At 42.3% G+C, this 18,849-nt stretch overlaps 1 protein-coding gene across 2 annotated transcripts in view; it reads left to right on the plus strand.

Annotated features, from left to right (window-relative positions):
* Kiaa0586 (KIAA0586 ortholog) overlaps positions 1-18,849 on the plus strand; it is a 95,401-nt gene that overhangs the window by 11,777 nt on the left and 64,775 nt on the right. For both annotated transcript variants that reach the window (XM_032907905.1, XM_032907906.1), the window contains exons 6-15: positions 103-324; positions 3,102-3,249; positions 5,068-5,229; positions 7,432-7,555; positions 9,299-9,431; positions 10,872-11,089; positions 11,608-11,680; positions 13,215-13,436; positions 14,649-14,823; positions 16,326-16,520. In XM_032907905.1, coding sequence (XP_032763796.1) covers positions 103-324; positions 3,102-3,249; positions 5,068-5,229; positions 7,432-7,555; positions 9,299-9,431; positions 10,872-11,089; positions 11,608-11,680; positions 13,215-13,436; positions 14,649-14,823; positions 16,326-16,520 — 1,672 coding nt within the window. The remainder of the gene's footprint in view (positions 1-102; positions 325-3,101; positions 3,250-5,067; positions 5,230-7,431; positions 7,556-9,298; positions 9,432-10,871; positions 11,090-11,607; positions 11,681-13,214; positions 13,437-14,648; positions 14,824-16,325; positions 16,521-18,849) is intronic.

An 18,849-nucleotide genomic window follows, 5' to 3' on the forward strand; every position in this document is an offset into this window, starting at 1 on the left:
ACACCTTCTTACTACAGAGTGGCAGAAATAACCTTTCTAGGGTCTGAGCGCCCCTTTGATGCCTTTCTACAATATGAAATTCTATTTTGATATTTGTTTTAGGTACAAAGTGATTTGGAAGCAAAGGTTAATTCTGTTGGAGAGTTACTTAATAAGTTACAGGAGACTGATAAACAGTTACAGCGTGTGACAGAGCACCAAGCAAGCATTCAGCACAAACAGGAGAAATTACACTGCCATGATCACGAGAAACAGATGAATGTGTTTATGGAGCAGCACATCAGGCAACTTGAAAAATTACAGCAGCAACAGATGGATATTCAGGTATCTGTGATAACAGCCTGTGCACGTTCCAAGGTCCTTTTGTGCTCATGTCTCGCATTACTGTTAACTAATAGTTGTAGTAGCACACTAGGCTGTGACAGTTTTGACTTCTTAGATCATGATTTGCTTGCTCATTACTCTTCATGCTGTGTACACACTTTGTGTTCTAGGTGACAGTGTTGTTGGTGCTGTGAGACCTCTCACTGGAGTTGGCTTTTCTTCCTTATGAAGTATTGTTTATGTGTTTATGCGGAGGCCAGAGGCTAATTTCAATATCTTCCTCAGTCACCCTCTGCCTTATTTTTTTGAGACAAAGTCTCACTGAATCCTGAGCTCAGCAGTTTGGTTAGATTGGATGGTCAGCAAGCTCCAGGGCTGTACCTGTCTGTTCCCTTTCCTCCCAGCATTAAGACTGCAGACTTGATCACCAAGCCCAGCTAGGGACCTAAACTCGGCTCCTCATGCTTGCAAGGCGAACCCTTTGCTGGCTGAACTATCTCCCCAGCCCAGTCACCTTATTTTTAAAGTAGGGATTTGTTTACACCAGCAGTTCTAAGTCTGCTTATATGTGTTGGAATCGTTCAGAAAGCCTTATAAAAATACAGACATTTCGATGTCTTGGAGATTCTGGGAGAGCAATTCTATGATGGTGCTTGGGTATCAGTGAAAGCTTCCTCAAGATTCGGATGCTCCCACGGCAGAACTAAGTATAGTGTGCAGTAGGCACACACTGCCTGCAAATGCTCTACAGTTCGTTTATTGAAAGAATCAATACCGCAATGCCTTTGAGTAGGATATGTTGAGATACTATAAAAAGAATTAGCATAAATAGATGAGACTTTCCAAATTCTGGACTACCACCCAGCTCCAAACCATCTTAAAAATAGGAATATATAACCACCTTTTGTCTTCGGAGACAGAGCTTCTCTGTGTATCCCCGGCTGTCCTGGAACTTACTCTTTAGAGTGGCCTTAAACGCAGAGATCTGCCACCTCTGCCTCCTAGCTTGCATCACCACTACCGCCAGGTTACATTTATTTTTCTGCGTTCATTTGTATGTGTGTAAGGATATGTATGTGTGTGGGTCTGCATGTGTGTGGGTGTGGGTGTGTATGGCTCTGGATGTGTCTGCGTGTGTGTGTGTGTGTGTGTGTGTGTGTGTGTGTGTGTGTGTGTGTGTGGGTGTGTGTGGGTCTGCATGTGTGTGGTGTGGGTGTGTGTGGGTCTGCATGTGTGTGTGTGGGTGTGTGTGGGTCTGCATGTGTGTGTGTGTGTGTGTGTGTGTGTAGGTGTGGGTGTGTGTGGGTCTGCATGTGTGTAGGTATGGGTGTGTGTGGGTCTGCATGTGTGTGTGTGTGCATGTGCTGAGCTTGATATGGGGGATCATCCTGGTCAGTCTTCCATCTGACCTTAAAGGTGACAGTGTCTCAATTGAACTCGAGGCTCATTGTGACGATTGCTTGTTTTCAGTCAGCTTGCTCTGGGACCCCTTATCCCCACCTTCTAGGCTTGAATTCAGCATTTGCTTGTGCTCTGGGATTCTGAACTTTTGTCCTGCTTGGGGGAAAAGCATTTAACCACTAAACCATCCCCTTAGCTCCTACATGGCTTTTTAAAGTTTTAATAATTATATTAAAATGTAATACTCAGAAGAATGTACAAAAATTAAATGCTTATTAAGTGCTTTCATGTTCAAGATTTTAATTTTTCTCTATATTCACATTTCTCAAGACTTTTTAAAAAAAATCTATTTATTTATTATGTACACCGTGTACTGCATAAATATCTGCGTGTCAGAAGGGGGCACCAGATCCCATTACAGATGATTGTGAGCCACCATGTGGTTGCTGGGAATTGAACTCAGGACCTTTGGAAGAGCAGTCAGTGCTCTCAACCTCTGAGCCATCTCTCCAGTCCTCAGTACTTCTTAATGGAGGTTATCTTAATGTTTTCATGAGATTAGAATATTTACTGGTGTGACTGTAGGCATGTAATAAGGCCTAAGGAAGCCTCCCATGTGGGACTGGAGTGCATTATCTGGTGTACATTATCTAGTGAGAAGCCAGATGACTCACTTAGACTGCTGGTGCCTCTTCTGTAAACAGCTTTACTTCTCTGGGCCTTGACCTCTGCTTAAAAGCCATTTTCTTTTTTCTTCATCTTCTTCTTCGTTGTGCGTTAAATAAATGCATAAATAAAAAATCGTCGTCGTCGTCGTCGTCGTCAAATCGTCTTCTTCTTCTTCTTCTTCTTCTTCTTCTTCTTCTTCTTCTTCTTCTTCTTCTTCTTCTTCTTCTTCCTCCCCCCCTCTCTCTTTCTCTCTCTCTCTCTCTCTCTCTCTCTCTCTCTCTCTCTCTCTCTTTCTCTTTCTCTCTCTCATCAAATGGAGAGCTGGCTCAGTGGTTAAGAGCACTGACTGCTCTTCTAGAGATCTTGAGTTCAAATCCCAGCAACCACATGGTGGCTCACAACCATCTGTAATGAGATCTGATGCCCTCTTCTGGTGTGTCTGAAGAGAGCGACAGTGTACTCATAAAAAAAAAAAAAAAAAAAACCTTCTGAAAGTTTTATCAGTTAAAAAATACATTTCACATATACCTTAAAACTTCTTACCATTTTTAATGTGTGAATGTTTTGCCTGTACATATGTAAGTATACCCTGTTTACATTGTATGTTAAATATAATAAGCTACTTTCTATCCTAATAAATCTCAATATATCTTGTTACTTGATATCATAAAAATTATATGTAAATCATTTGAAATTATTTCTTCTAGACCCATTTCATTGATGCTGCACTCAAGGCTAGTAGTCTTCAATTTGGCATGTCCTCTTCCAGAGCAGAGGACAAGTATTCTGGAAAACCACAACATCCTAGTGTTGGTAGCAGTGTTTCTTCACACAACACATTTGTTTCTAAACAAGGTAAAGTACTTAATTTTTTGAGAATAAAATGTCTTCATGTGTAAAAGGTGAAAATTTATTTATAAAGTGGTAGGACATTGTCTCAAAAGTAAAATTATTTTTGGAACTCTTGGTTTTATATCTTTTTTTGTTATTCAGATAAACTAGGTTATTTTAAAGGTTAAGTTATGAATTATAATAATTCCTAGTTTATGATTCTAATTAATCACTTGCAGACTTGTCAGAAACTTAGAAATCTAGAAAAAATTCACTTGTGGAGAATCAGAATGCTTGCACTCACTCTCCAGTCCTCTGAGGAGCTCGCTGCGTAGTCACCGACTGCCTCGATCTTGTCAGAAGGAGCCTGCGAGCACGGTTAATGCCCCATTGTGTTGTTGGGCTTTAGGCAGTTCAGGAGTAATACGGCAAACGTCATGTATCTATTTCTGTCTTTGCTTTTTTTCTCTTGAAGCTGGGTTTTATACTGTAGCCCATACTGGCCTAGAACGGTGATGGTTCTCCTGCCTCAGCCTCAAAAATACAGGGATTACTGGTGTGTTAGCATGCCGGTTTGACATGTTCTTTCTTTAATCTCAATCCTCAGAGTGAGGTAGATTGTTAGGTATTATATCGCCAGGTAATTTACCAGTTTTCCTTGCCATTGAAAGTGTAGTGGGGCTAGAGGGATGGTTCCATGACTAACAATGTCTGAGCCTGCAGAAGACCTAGGTTCAGTTCTCAGCACTGACATGGCAGCTTCTAATGGTTTAGAATTCCATTCCAGGGAATCCAGTGCCCTCTTGTGGCCTCTACAGGCACTGCATGCTTGTGTTGCACAGAAGTACCTGCAGCCGAGTCAACACCCATGGTGGCTCACATCCATTCATAACTTGAGTTTCAGGAGATCAGTGTCCTTTTCTGGCTTCCACAGGCACCACACACACACACACACACACACACACACACACACAGAACTTATAGGTAAAACTCTCATATATATGTAAAGATCAATCTTTCTTGAAAAATATCTAGCAGTGCCATCTTATCACAGATTTGAGAATACTCAAGTATCATCACATTGATTCTTAATTTATAAGCTTTATCTATAAAGATATTTATAGTTTCCATTTATTTTCATTTCTAGTGAGTATTTTTCTCCTTTTTTCTTTGAGACTGTCTATTAATGTGGCCCTGATTGACCTCGAGAAGTAATTGAGTTCAGAGGGATCTGCTTGCCTCTGCCTCAGTGTTAGCATTAAGGACACGTGCCACCGAGCCCATCCTGCTTTTTTGAAACAGGGTTTCTCATTAACCTGCAACTTGACAAATAGGATAGGTGTGTCACTGAGAGTTCCAGGGATCCATTTATCTCCTCCTCCCAAGCACATGCCACCACATTTGACTTTTTTTAAAGTGGACCTGGAGATTGAACTCAAGTCCTCATGCTTGCAAGACAGGTACCTTGCCAATTGTGCACAAAAAAGCTTTTTATTTTTAATTAAAAACTAATTTTTGAAACAGTGTATTACCGTATATTCCTGGCTATCCTGAACTCAATACAGAACAGGTTGACCTCAAACTCAGAGATCTATGATCAGATATAAAAGTGTTCTCAAGTTAAATTTATCTTTATTATTGTGATTATTACGTGGTGGGGTGTGTGTGTGTGTTTGTGTGTGTGTGTGTGTATGTGTGTGTGTGTGTGTGTGTGTGTGTGTGTGTGTATGTGTGTGTGTTGCTTAGCAGTTGAACCCAGGGCCTCATGAATTCTAGGCAAAGCCCTCTACCACTGGAGACACCTCAGTCCCCTATTGATTAGTTTCTTCCTTTCTGTTAAAGTGCCTTTAAGTGAAGATACAGATTTTGATGGGCAGAAATCTCCTTTAGAGACACCAGCTCCTCGAAGGTTTGCCCCTGTACCTGTTTCAAGGGATGGAAAAGTAACCAGGAGGGAAAGCCCCATGGAAGAAAAAGAAAATATGGAAATGTACAGTCCTAAAGGTAGGAAACCAACTGGAACCAGTGTCCACCTTCGTATATGTTACTTTTCTTAATACTGGGACCAAATACCTAATAGGAAGCAACTTAAGAAGGCAGTGTGGGACTGGAGAGATGGCTCAGTGGTCACAAGCAATGACTGCTCTTCCTGAGGTCCCAAGTTCAAATACCAGCAGCCACATGGTGGCTCACAACCATCTGCAATGAGATCCGATGCCCTCTTCTGCTGTGTCTGAAGACAGCTACAGTGTACTTATATACAATAAATAAATAAATCTTTAAGAAAAAAGAAGGCAGTGTGATTTTAGCCTATGCTGTAAAAAGGGATGCCTTCAATCATGGGGAAGCAAGCATGACTGCAGGAGGGTGAGGGGGTTGCTTAGATATTGGTCATGAATCTGAAAGCAGATAGGAAGTGAGTCCAGGCTATTAAACCTCAAAGCCTGTCCCCAGTGACTCACTTTCCAGCAAGGCTTTGTCTCTTAAAGGTTCTATAACTTTCTAAAACAGTGCAACCAGCTAGAGAGTACATTTCAAACACAGAAGCCCACAGGGGACGATTCACATTCAGACCACTGCTCTTCACTAGACCGATTGCTTCTTTGCTTTTGTTTTTGTTATTTTGTGATGGTCTCACTCCAGTATGGTCTGCAGCCCAGTGGCCTTGAACTCATGATTCTCCTGCATTACCCTTCTGACTACTGAGATTATAGCTGTGAGCCACCACCCCTGGCTAGACCTATACAATTAGAATGTCATGAGGTTTTCTTCCCATGGTATTTAGTTATCTCCTTAGATTCTTTATTGTAGTTAAGGTATTTATAATTTTTTTTTCTTTTTTTCTTTTTTTTCGGAGCTGGGGACCGAACCCAGGGCCTTGCGCTTGCTAGGCAAGCGCTCTACCACTCCCGGTATCTATAATTTTATCACCCATAGATTACTTGAACCTCTTATGAATAGGATTTTAACTAATAGATAAAAATTATGCTTTATTGAATGTAGAGCTGATCATGTTCAGAATATATTTTTTTAATTGCTTTTAGGTATAGATTTAAGTACAATTCAGGGAAATTACCATTTATTACTACATTCAGCTGGAATAAATGCTAATGTATGGACTTAATGAAACCAAAGAACTTTTCTTTTTTATTTGAAATACTATTATGCTCCCCAGTCTTAAAATGCAACCCTTCTAGTAAAAGTTAATGACATTACTAAGCTGCAGCTTTTATTCTTGGGAGCATTCGAGCATTCAAGTCTTTGTTTAGCCAAGTGTTAAGAATTTAGAAGACAGTTACATTACCATAAGTAGTTATTATATAGTATCAAAAACAAGGTTAGGGGGACATTCAGATTATTGTAAAAAACAGGTAAACCTTCTTTTTGAGCTGTGTATGTGACTTAAAACCTTACTGTTGAGTGTGGTGGGGCTCGCTTTTAATCCCAGCATTTGGGAGGCAGAGGCAGAGGCAGAGGCAGAGGCAGGTGGATCTCTGAGGCCAGCCTGGGCTACAGAGTAAGATGAGTCCCAAGACAGCCAGGCCTGCATAGAAAACCCTGACTCGAAAAACATACACAAGCCTTTTCCCTCTGAGAGATAAGTTTAGTCTTTTTACTCATAGAATCAGCATTTTACAACTCTAATCTTTAATAAGATGGAGCTACTTTGCATGCCTTGATGAGTGTATCTATGCCTATATTGTCTCTATTTCTTTCCAGGTGTGAGAATGACCCCCATGGGTTAAGTAATTTATAAAGAAGAGAGGTTTATTTAGCTTACCATTCCAGACGTTCAACAGCATGGCAGTGGTTGACATCTGCTTGCTGGCTCTGATTCTCTGCTGGGTTATGGTGTGGTGGAAGGCATTACCTGGCAAGAAAGCAAGCTAGCCAGAGAAAGCTTGGTCTTATAACCCAGTTGCGCCTTTGATAATTAATCCACTGGTGAGGACAGAGTCCGTATGACCCTGTCACATCCTGAGGACTCCACATTTCAAATCTCACTAGTACATAACTTTGAGAGTTAAGTTCACAACACACAGAATGTAGGGAACACTTGTAAAAAGCCATAGAGGCTATAGAGTGAGTGGTGTAGATAGTGACCACAAGAACTTAATTTAGGTGGAGTACAGGCGCAGAGGAGATAGAATGTAATGGAGAAATGAATTAATTTGGAAAATGATATGTTTTTTTTTTCTGCTGTAGGAAATGTAAGACTTTTGGAACAAGTACTGAATAGTAATGAGTGTTTGACAAGAAAAACTGAATCATCAGACTTAACCTCACTAACTCAGCCAAAAATGGGATGGAATTTCGAGAAAAGAGACAGGTAAAAACAGGAGATTGCAACTAGTGGGACTAGAAGAAGCTCTGCTCACAATCCAGCGTTTTCTTTAGGAATTTAATTAGATGACTGCTATCTAGTGGGACCTGAGTGTCTGAAGTAGTACAGTGACTCGGAGTCTTCCGGGTTTATTTGCAGGTCATTCTTGTTAATGCTGGTCCAAGTGTGGCATCGGAATTCTTGTGAACACACTGGAGTCTATTTTGTTAGTTTAATCTGTTGGAGATTCAAAACGTTTTTTTTCTATTTTGAACTGTTGTGTGTGTGTTTACTTTCTACCTGGACAGTACTTCTAATCAGTCAGCTACGTATGAGAGCCTCAGACCTCCTCAGGTCCTTTCTGGACATACATGTAGTCCTCTGTGATCACATGATCTTCCAAAGCCCCAGGAATATGGTGGGACTGATCAGTGCTTTACTATGAATGCCTCTTTATCTAGATTTAAAGAGTCTGTTGGCCACAGTATTCCATCACTGAGCTATTTCAGGTATCTGAGATAGCACCCAGATATTGTTGAAAATATCATGAGAAGTCTGTCTGTCCTTCTGCTCAGCGATTGGGCTGTGTAACAGTAAGACTGATGGATAATGCTCAAGGAAGCCCCAAACCTGTTCTTCCCGTCCATGGTGTGAAGCTAATGGCTTTCAAGGTGACAAAGTGGGTAAGGTGTCTTCAGTGTGGGCGAGTTTAAACAGATGTGCGAGCTGGACGTGTTGGCGTGCGTGCCTTTGATCCCAGCACTTGTGAAGCAGAGGCAGACAGACTCTGAGTTCAGGGCTAGCCTGGTCTACAGAGTGAAAACACCTCTCAGAACCCCAGACCAGATGTGTATAGCTTGCTCCTCTAACCTGAACCAACTCTGTGCTTTGCTAAACTCCTGGGGTTGCCCCAGGCTTCTCATTTCTAGAGTTGTGAAAACAAAAGAGATCTCGATGAGTTTTGAGCGTTCTCGTTGCCTGTGGAAGAGCCGCATTTCCAATGCTGCTCCTCTGTTCTGTGAGTGCCTCTGAGTCATCGCTTCTTATAAGCAGGGGCCTTTCCTGCTTTTTTCCTGATCCACCCAGGTATCTCTCGTTGGATTCGTTTTCAGCCTTGGAGGTTAACTGCTAAGTCAGTCAGCCCTTTCCTGTCCCTTCTGAGCTCTGGCTGGTTCTACCCAGCCGTCCTGGCTCAGACCCCCTCCAAGCTGACTGGTCCAGTCTGGTGTTTGCTCTGCCTGGCCTCAGGCTCACCCAGCCAGTTTTAGTCTTCTGGCTGCTCCTTATTTTCTGGCTCATTCTGTCTCCCGTCCGACTGCTCACCTGTGCGCCTAGCTTGTCCTCTCAGCGCTTGCCTCTGTAAAACTTTCCCAGTAACACTGCCTCCTTGCCCTGTCTCTCTTTGCACTGCCCCTTAAGTAGCTTCCCTTTCCTCTTCCTCATGAGAGTTGGACTATCCTATTACGTCATATCTTTCTCTGATTGGTCACTTTGTCTGTCACTCAATTAGACATCACATTCAAACATGGGAGCTTCCTTCTACAAGCTAACTTTGCCTTGTTTGGGATCAAAGATGTGAACTAAATAAGGGCTTGTCTGTAGTCCTCCTAGAGGGTTAAGGTATGTACTAAGGCCGAGGCACATCACAAATAGAAATAGGTTTTTTTCCAGTAAACACCACAGTGTCAGGATTCACAGTGTGATCAAATATCCTGCAACAGTTTAGGAAAATTGTCTTGTCTTTTGTAGCACTGAAACTCTACATTCACCAAGATTTCCATCCTCTGAAGATCGAGGAACAGCTCAGGTACCTGTGCAGAAGTATAACGATATTGTTCACGATCTTGGCCAGAAGAAGAAACAAACAAGTGACATGCTCCAGGTAAAGTGGGCCTGGTGTCAAAATCCATAATTATGAGGTAAGAACTGTGACAGCAGGCATGTTGGTGCCCATTTGCAATCCTAGCACTGTGGTGGTGGAGGTAGGAGAGTCACAAGTTCAAAGTCATCCTGACATACATACTGTGCTTGAGACTGGCTTGTGCTTTATCACAGTCTGTCTCAGAGACCGATGTGTGCAGTAGTATGTCTGCACACACACTAGTGGAATGTAATAATAATGCAAACAAACAGAAGAAATAAAGTCATTAAAACAATCAGAAGGAAGGATAAAAATAAAGCATTGAGGGTTGGGGATTTAGCTCAGCTCTACAGCGCTTGCCTACCAAGCGAAAGGCCCTGGGTTCGGTCCCCAGCTCCAAAAAAAAAAATCACTGAAAACCACAGCAGTCACTTCCCTTGCAGAACAGTTCAGAGGCCTGCACTGGGTGTCTACTAGCCGATGGCTAGACCTGTACCACCACCGTTTGCCACTCTCCAACCTCTTCTTGTTTTCCTTTTGTTATTTTGATGTAATCTTAGTACATTGTCCTTGATGACCTAGGCATTGCTTTTAAATCAAATTGGCCTCAGAGGTTAGGGCTAGGGTCAGGGTCAGGGTCAGGGTCAGGGTTAGACCAGCTGTCTTAACTCAGGGTTAGGGTTAGGGCCCACAGCTGTGGGGCGGGGATCAGGGCACTGTGCCACCACATCTGTCTTTCTCAGGCTAGTGAAGGTGTGTGAGGAAGAGTGAAAGGGGTTGTGGGTGGCCCTTGTTTATCTAGGTCACAGCATCCAGAGCGACTCGATCTTCGTTTTGCTTTCTTCACTAGTAGAGCTTTTATTGATGATCACATGACCTAGCACTGCTCTGGATTTCCTATCTCTACTACATATAATATTTGTAATAATCTCTTTAACTAGAAAACAAACCAAACAGAAGAATGCCAGTCAGTATTCAGTAACTTTTCATTTGGACAAGCCGAACCATAGATTATGTTGATTCTAGTGTGTGGCCACAACAGCACACTAGCTCTTTGTATTAAATGCTGACTTTTTTTTAAAGGTACTATGGGGGGGACGGGAAGGGAGGTGCGTGCACTCGAATATATGTAACATGTACCCAAGGAAGCCAGAAAAGGGTGTTAGATGTCCTGGACCCAGAGTCCAGGTGATGGCAAGCCACCTGATGTGAGTTCTGGGAAATGAATTCCAGATCTCTGGAGGATTAGTGTCCACTCTGAACTGCTCAGCCATTTCCCCTGATCTGTTTCTTTAGAGTAAAACAATCAATGTAAGTTTAACATAGAGGGGTTGGGGACTTAGCTCAGTGGTAGAGCACTTGCCTAGCAAGCGCAAGGCCCTGGGTTCGGTCCCCAGCTCCAACAAAAAAAGAAAAAAAAAAGTTTAACATAGTAAATTTCTGCCTTTGATTTCTCTTAAGGTAAAGCACTCTCCAGTTACCTTGAGGCTTTCAGATCATCCACACAATCCTGTTATGCTCCAGACAACCAATACAAGGTCTGTCTTGAAGGATGCTGCGAAGATTCTGAGAGGAGTGCAAAATAATAAAAAAGTACTAGAAGAAAACCTGGACGCTATCGTTCGTGCAAAGGATGGGGCTACTGTGTACTCCTTCATCAATGCTTTAGCTACCAATAGGTAAGACAGGGCGTGGGCGTCCTGTTAATGAAGCTGCTAGATTTTCTTTATAAAGGGTCATTTGTGTAAGAGTGTTTGCCCACATGTTTGTGTGTGCCTAGAATTCAGAGGTGATCCCCAGGATCTGGAGCTCTTAGCTGCTGAGCTCTCCCTCCAGTGTCTCCCCTGCCCCCAACCCCCAGTCTCTCTTCTAAGCATTCACTGTGTACTACGTTTGCATGTTTGGAAAGGCCCCTCATTGCCTCTGAAGATGTGGGACCTGATGTGGATAGACATGGAGGTCCTGTGTTTTCCTGACTGCAGTTTTCCATTTCATTTTTCCCTCCTCCTGATATTTCTCTCCTCCAGTTCTTCACAGACATTTTCCTTGTGACATTTAATGAATACCATCACTTTTTGTTTTCTCAGGAAGGGTATTGGGTTACACATAGCTTTAAAACTAGACTAGACTCACTGGATCCTGGTCCTTTTCACATATATTATGGTTAATTTAAGACCTTTTATTTTCTCTTTTGTAGAGAGATGTCAGAGAAAATTAGGATCAGAAAAAAAGTAGATGAATGGATTAAAATCATTTCAGCAGAAATCCAGGTATGTTATGGAAAAAATGGAAATTAAGTCAGTTTCAGAATATATCATAAATTTCAGTTTATTGATGTGTCTTCTTTTTAATGTGTCTGTTTTATTTAGTAAACTCTAAACAGAAAACAAGATTCAACCTGCAAAGTGTTTCAAGCCAGCAGCTTGAGAAGCATTGATTCACATAGGCAAACAGCAGAGTTCTTCACTGGTGGGACAGTCAGCTCCGGGTGGGAAGTCTTTGCTCCCCCATGGCGAGTGCAGCCATGGTGGGTGCAGCATGGGACAGTCAGCTCCCGGTGGGAAATCTTTGCTCCCCCATGGCGGGTGCAGCCATGGCGGGTGCAGCATAGGACAGTCAACTCCGGGTGGGAAATCTTTGCTCCCCCATGGCAAGTGCAGCCATGGTGGGTGTAGCATGGGACAGTCAGCTCCCGGTGGGAAATCTTTGCTCCCCCATGGCGAGTGCAGCATGGTGGGTGCAGCATGGGACAGTCAGCTCCCGGTGGGAAATCTTTGCTCCCCCATGGCGAGTGCAGCATGGCGGGTGCAGCGTGTCTTCAGACGTCAGGTCTCAGGCTTTGTGTATGTGAAGGTGTAGAACCAGGCAAGGTGACCATTACTTTTATCTTGGAATACAAGGTAGTAGTTTTCCTCCAGGGTGCTTGCATACTTACTCAGGGAACAAGGGGAAGTGTGGGCTTGGCCTCCACACCAGTGAGCACACAAAATGCTTTCATCATTGTTACTTAGTATCTCTCTCTCTCTGTCTCTCTGCCTACCTGCCTGCCTGTCTCTGTCTCTCTCTCTCTCTGTCTCTCTCTCTCTCTCTCTCTCTCTCTCTCTCACACACACACACACACACACACACACACACGCACACGCACATGTGCGCGTATATAATACATTTGTAAGGAATTTATTCTAGTCACTGAATAAAACGATGAAGTGACCTATGTTGTGTGCCAAAGAGCAGAATGTCTTCGTCACTTAGTTCCATGTATGCTTATTTCAATATTCAGATAATTTAAGTTTGCATGTAGTCACCTCGGTTTCATTATAAAGTATGCGTTTATTTAAGTTTGTTCTTCTAAAGTTACTAACCTCCCGTGATGGGGGCACCTGAAGGTATCACCATGGTGATGGTGTCCTCCCATGCTTCTACTTCCTCCTCTGGATGTTCACAGCTTGTTAGGGTTTCAGTCTTTTTTTTTTTTTTTTTTTTAGGGTTTCAGTCTTAGGATTGCTTTGTTTACTTTTGTTTTATGAGGCAGGACCTCTGTGTAGCCCATGCTGGCCCCCACCGGGAGCTTTTCCTGTGTCTTGTGTGCAGGAGTTGCAGGCATGTACCGCTGTGCCTTGTGCCCTTTAGTTTTCTGTTCATCTTTCCAGAAAGTGGGTTTTCATGTATAAGCTAATAATATTTATTTTAAAAGCATGTAGAAACACTAAACAATGTTTATATACTAAATAAATTCCAATATTTGCTAGTGTTTAAAGCATTACTATTTTTTGGCTTAAGTAATTTTAATTTTCTTTGCCTTAGGATGAACTTACAAGAAAAGATTATGAAAAGAGATTTGATCCAAAGAATCAAAGGAACAAGAAATCTCTAACTATGGGTAGAGATATTAAAGCCAATAACCAAGACAAAACAGCGAACAGATCTATAACTCCAAGAAGCCATTATCAAAAGCAAATGCAGGAACAGTTCACAAGTCCGCCTGTGAGGAGCATGCCTTCCTCAGGCCCACAGAGAGAGAAGAATGTAAGGAACACGCCTGCCTCAGGCCCACAGAGAGAGAAGAATGTAAGGAACACGCCTGCCTCAGCCCACAGAGAGACTGGGAGGAAGGGAGAGCCTATCCCACCTTGTGTTTAGATGCCACAGTACACCCAGTCATGTCCTAAAAGATAGAAATAATGACACGAATATGAGAAACTTTAAACTATGAAGGCTAAACAAGCCTAGACCGGATGTGACCCTGTAAGCTGTTGGACTGTAGTGTAGAAACCTCCACAGGGTACGTAGAAACCCTGTACTTGTCTCCTTCGAAGCCTCTTAGTATTCTTTTGTTTGTTCTCAGGAGACAGGTTCTCATATTTGCCCAGGCTATCCTCAAACTCGGTGACTCAAGCAGTTTTCCCACCTTCCCCTTTGAGGAAGATAGGACGATAGGACAGGCAGACCGCACAATGCCTAACTTTAGAGCTCAAACTTAGGGTCACAGTATATACTAGGTATGTCTAGAAAAAAGTTTAGGGGTCACCACGAGATGATGAGCTGTCCTAAAGGGTCACAGTGTTAGGAAGGTTGAGAAGCCCTGGCCTAGAGATCAGTCAGCTGTCTGTTATTAGTCAGATTCATGTTACTGAAAAGCGTCTTCCGTCTTTTTGTGTATGTTCTGTTTTAGACCTAAAAAATTAGGTTTAATACCTAATGAGTTTAAGACAAGATATTAGATACTTGGAGGGCTTTTCTTTACTATTCTAACCCCACATTAATGTTTTTTAGCGCTAAGCATGGATTATTAAGCAGAGAAGTATTTAATTTAATGCTTGGCTCTAGTGCTTGATAAATGCTTCATTTCTGTGGCATTTTGAGATTTATTTATTTATGCATTTTATGTTTATGTTTTTTTCTGCATGTATGTCTGCATACCAGAAGAGGGCATCAGATCCCATAGGATCTCTTATAGAGGGTTCTGAGCCATCTGGTTGCTGGAAATTGAACTCTTAATCATTGAGCCATCCATCTCTCCAGCTCACCTCTGTGGCATTTTAGGTGAAAGTGGAGCTGGGAGTATATAAAGTCATTTAAAGACTGTATATTGTATTTAAATAGAATAATTATGTAAAATGTGTTTAAGCATTTACTTTAGGAACTGAAAATATTCATAGCAATGTAAACCCTTTTATGTTTGCTAGGTGGAATATTTTAGTATTTTTACAGTAATTGTAACATGTTGTACATGTGCAGGGCCTCTTGAAGGCAACCACAGCTTTACAAGACGAGGACTACATGTCTCAGATATACGGGAAGCCGCTTTATCAGGGCCACCGCAGCACCCTTAAGAAAGGACCGTACCTCAGGTTCAGCTCTCCATCTCCTAAGGCCAAGCCACAGAGGCCAAGAGTAATAGAGCGAGTAAAAGGTAAGGAGCTCAGTGTCTGTCACTGCACTGTTTACAGAAGAACTTTAATGCATGTCTTAGTTAGGGTTACTGCTGTGAGCAGACACCATGACCAAGTAACTCTCATAAGGACAACATTTAATTGGGGCTGGTTTAAAAGTTCAGAGGTTCAGTCCATTATCATCAAGGCAGGAGCATGGCAGCATCCAGGCAGGCATGGTGCAGGAGGAGCTGAGTTCTACATCTTCATCTGAAGGCTGCTAACAGAATTCTGGCTTCCAGGCAGCTAGGATGAGGGTCTTAGGCCCACATCCACAGTGACACACCTACTCCAACAGGGCCACACCTCCTAATAGTGCCACTTTCTGGCCAAGCATGTGCAAACCATCTCATTGCATAGCATTGCTTTTTATTTGTTAACCGTGCAAACCACTCAGTGTCCAATGCTGAGGGGCGGGGGAGGAAGCACAGAGCTTCAGTGTCTGTGTCTGCCAGTGAAGAGTGTGTGTGGGCAGCGGTCACTCTCAACCACCGAGTCACCTCTCCAACCCTCAGTTTTGTTCTTCTAGAGAAAGGACTCTGTAGTGTACCCCTTGCTGGCCTTAAACTTAGAGCAGTCTTCCTGCCTCAGCCTTCTGGGGCTGGGCCATCATGTCTGACAAACTTTTAAGATTTTGATAGTTTAGAGTATAACGTTGATATGGATCAACATAAAACACATAAAAAAATATATACTAACTCCCATAAAGTTTAAGTAAGTATAGAATAAGATTAATTGTGCATAATTTCAAAGGATAAGGGCTGATTATTCAGAATATAGAATAAGCAAAGCTGTAAGGAGACTTGGGGTAAGGGAAATCCTATTCTAAGAAAATGACCATTAACTCTCCTGTATTGTGGAGGCATGTTAGTGAGTTTACAAAGATCTTCAACACTTTTCTTATAGTAGCTGTCTATGAGTACATTAGGGATTGTGTAGCCCTGGCTGTCCTGGAACTTGCTCTGCAGACCAGGCTGGTCTCAAACTCAGAGATGCTCCTGCCTCTGCTCCCCGAGTACTGGGATTAAAGGTGTGCACCACCACACCTTCACTGCTGTCTTTATGAGTAAATTTTTATTGACCATACCCAGGTTCATTACTATTCATGGCTGCTTTCATGATACATTACCAATGTCACCAGAGTTGACTAGTTGTAGCTGAGATTACATGACCAGTTAGACCAAAGTAATTCCTGTCTGGCCTTTTTTTTTTTTTTTTTTTTTGTTCTTTTTTTTTTTTTTCGAGCTGGGGACCGAACCCAGGGCCTTATGCCTTCCTAGGCAAGCGCCTACCACTGAGCTAAATCCCAACCCTCTGTCTGGCCATTTAATAAGTTTGCCAACCTCTGGTCTACGTATTATTTCTATTTGAGACCCTATATTAAATTGGACGAAATTTTGCTGGGAAAATAATTGTATTTCTAGGTAGCTAGTTAGTAGACAGCTGCTGAAGTTCAAATGTCTGCCAATGGTGATTGTTACAGGCACTAAAGTCAAGTCAGCAAGAACACAAACTGACTTTCATGCTACACCACTTACGAAAACGGACTCTAAAGCACAGCATCCCATCACCACACTACCGCATGCTCATCAGCAGTGTGTGCTCAGCCCAAGCAGAGAGATGCCTACCGTTTCAGGGACCCTGGATGGTCATCTAATCCCCATGGCAATCCTTCTCGGTAAGAAACAGCGAACGAGGATGTAGGGAAGGGGGTGGTCCATTGCTTGTGACGAGTAGCAGAAGTTATCGCAGTCGCCTCCTGTCTTATGTCTGGAGAGAGCCTCAGAATGTAGGCTATGCAGGGCAAAGTGATCTCTTAAACTGGGAGTTTACAAGAAATAGTCTCCGGGTGTGTCGTGTAGATGACGAGAGTGACATATAATAGTTCAAGAAGTCAGGTTTGTTCTAGTATCGTCATGCCTGAGGAGAGATCCTGGAAAGCACTGTAATGTAGTACTGAACCAGGTTGTGGTAAGTAAAAGCTAGGTGGTCATGTGTTCTAGGAGAATAGTAGGTTATTTCCTTATATGAGATCTCTGTGAGTCACATTAAAAGCTGGACAGATCTGCTGGTACGACGTCACATACCTTTAATCCCTTAAGAACAAAAGGCATGAAAACTGTATGACTGGATGATAGGAGCAGAGCCTCAGGTCCTCTGTAAGAACGGCAAGTGCTCTTAACCACTGAGCTACCTCCTCAGCCCTAAATACCTAAGAACACATGTTTATCTGTGTGTTTATGTGAACATCAGGTGTGTTCAGGTACCCATGAAGGCCATAGGCTATTCAGTTCCCTGGACCTGGAGTTAGGTAGGTGGCTGTGAGCCACCGGATGTGGGTTCTAGGAACTGGACTCTGGTACTCTAGAGAGCGAGTGTGCTGACCTTCTCAACCATCTCTGTAGCTCATATAGGTGGAAATACAGACTGAACTACCTGAGCTATGTGTACACACGTGTGTGTATGTGCATGCGGATGCCTGCCCAAAGTAGTTTTAGTTTGTATTTCAATGATGGCTAGAGAACACTTTGAAAAACATTTACTGATCATCTGTTTTTCTTCCTTCTTTTTTTTTTTTTTTAAAACTATTCAGTTATTTTCCTATTTGTTGACTAGCAGTTTTATTTCTTTGGCATTTAATTTCTGCAGTTCTTTGTAAATTCTGAATGTCAGCTCAGCCCTTTGAAGTGTAGCCAGTACAGATGATTATCTCGTGCTGTGGGCTGTCTGTGCTGTGCTGACCGTTTCCTTTGCTGAGCAGAAACTTGATTTTCCTGTAGACCAATCTGCTAATGCATGGGGCTAGTTCCTGTGCTGTTGGTCCTCTAGTGAAAAGGTTCTATTGGGGGCTGGATAGTTCAGTGGTTAAGAGTACTTGGCTGCTCTTCTAGAGGACCCAGGTTCAATTCCCAGCATCCACATGGCATCTTACAACTGTCTAACTCCAGTTCCAGGGGATTCAACTCCTCACACATACAGGCAAAACACTAATGTACATTTAAAAAAAAAAAAAAAAAAAGAGCTGTATCTTCCTCAGTACCTTGAATTGAATCTTCTCTGTGTTCTTTTCTGGAAGTTGCAGTGTTTTGGGTTTTAAAGTCTTTGATCCATTTTGAAGTTGATTTGTTTTTATAAGGGGAGGACTACAAATCTAATCTCATTCTTCTGTGCTCCTTCCACATTCTTCTGCTGTAAAAGCGCAGCCTTGACAGACGGTTTGCCGAACAGGCTATCTTCCCACACGTTTTCTCCTCCTTTGTCAAACATCAAGTGAGCATAGTCAATTACTTCTTGGTCCTCTCTTCTGTTGCATTCCAGGTTTACCTGTTTTCATGCCAGGACCAGGCTGTCCCTATCATGGCTCTGTAGCATTATTTGGGATTGGACACTGTAGGATCTCCAGTGTTCTTACTGACTCCATAGGATTGCTTAGTCTATTCATGATCTTTTGTAGTTACAATGAATTCTTGTATTGTGTTTTCTAAACCTGTGAAATATAGCATTGGAATTTGAGTAGGTATTGCCTTAAATCTGAAATGAATTTTGGTAGAATAGTCATTTTTACAATATTAGTTCTGCCAACCCAGGAGCATAGGATGTCTTTCTGTCGTCTAGCATATTCCCTTTTTTAATATCTTGAAATTTTTTGTCATAGAAGTCTTTTCACTTCTTTGGTTAAATATATTCCTCAACCTCTAATGTTTTGGAGTTACTTTGAGTGAAATTTTTTTCCTGATTGTTAGTATAAATGAAGGATACTATGTATGTATGTATGTATGTATGTATGTATGTATGTATGTATGTATGTATGTATGTGAGACAGGGTCTCATACTAGACTACACTGACCTTGAATTCACTATGTAGCCTAGGCAGTCCTCCTGCCTCAGCATCTGAATGCTGGAGTTAAGGGCATTGCTGTGTCCTTGCACAACCTCAGGGTACTTGAACCTGACCGGGTCAGCAGGAGAATGAAGACAAGACAGACATACAGGTGACAGACAGAAAG

This window comes from Rattus rattus, chromosome 7, assembly GCF_011064425.1.
Source record: "Rattus rattus isolate New Zealand chromosome 7, Rrattus_CSIRO_v1, whole genome shotgun sequence".
Classification (NCBI taxonomy): domain Eukaryota; kingdom Metazoa; phylum Chordata; class Mammalia; order Rodentia; family Muridae; genus Rattus; species Rattus rattus.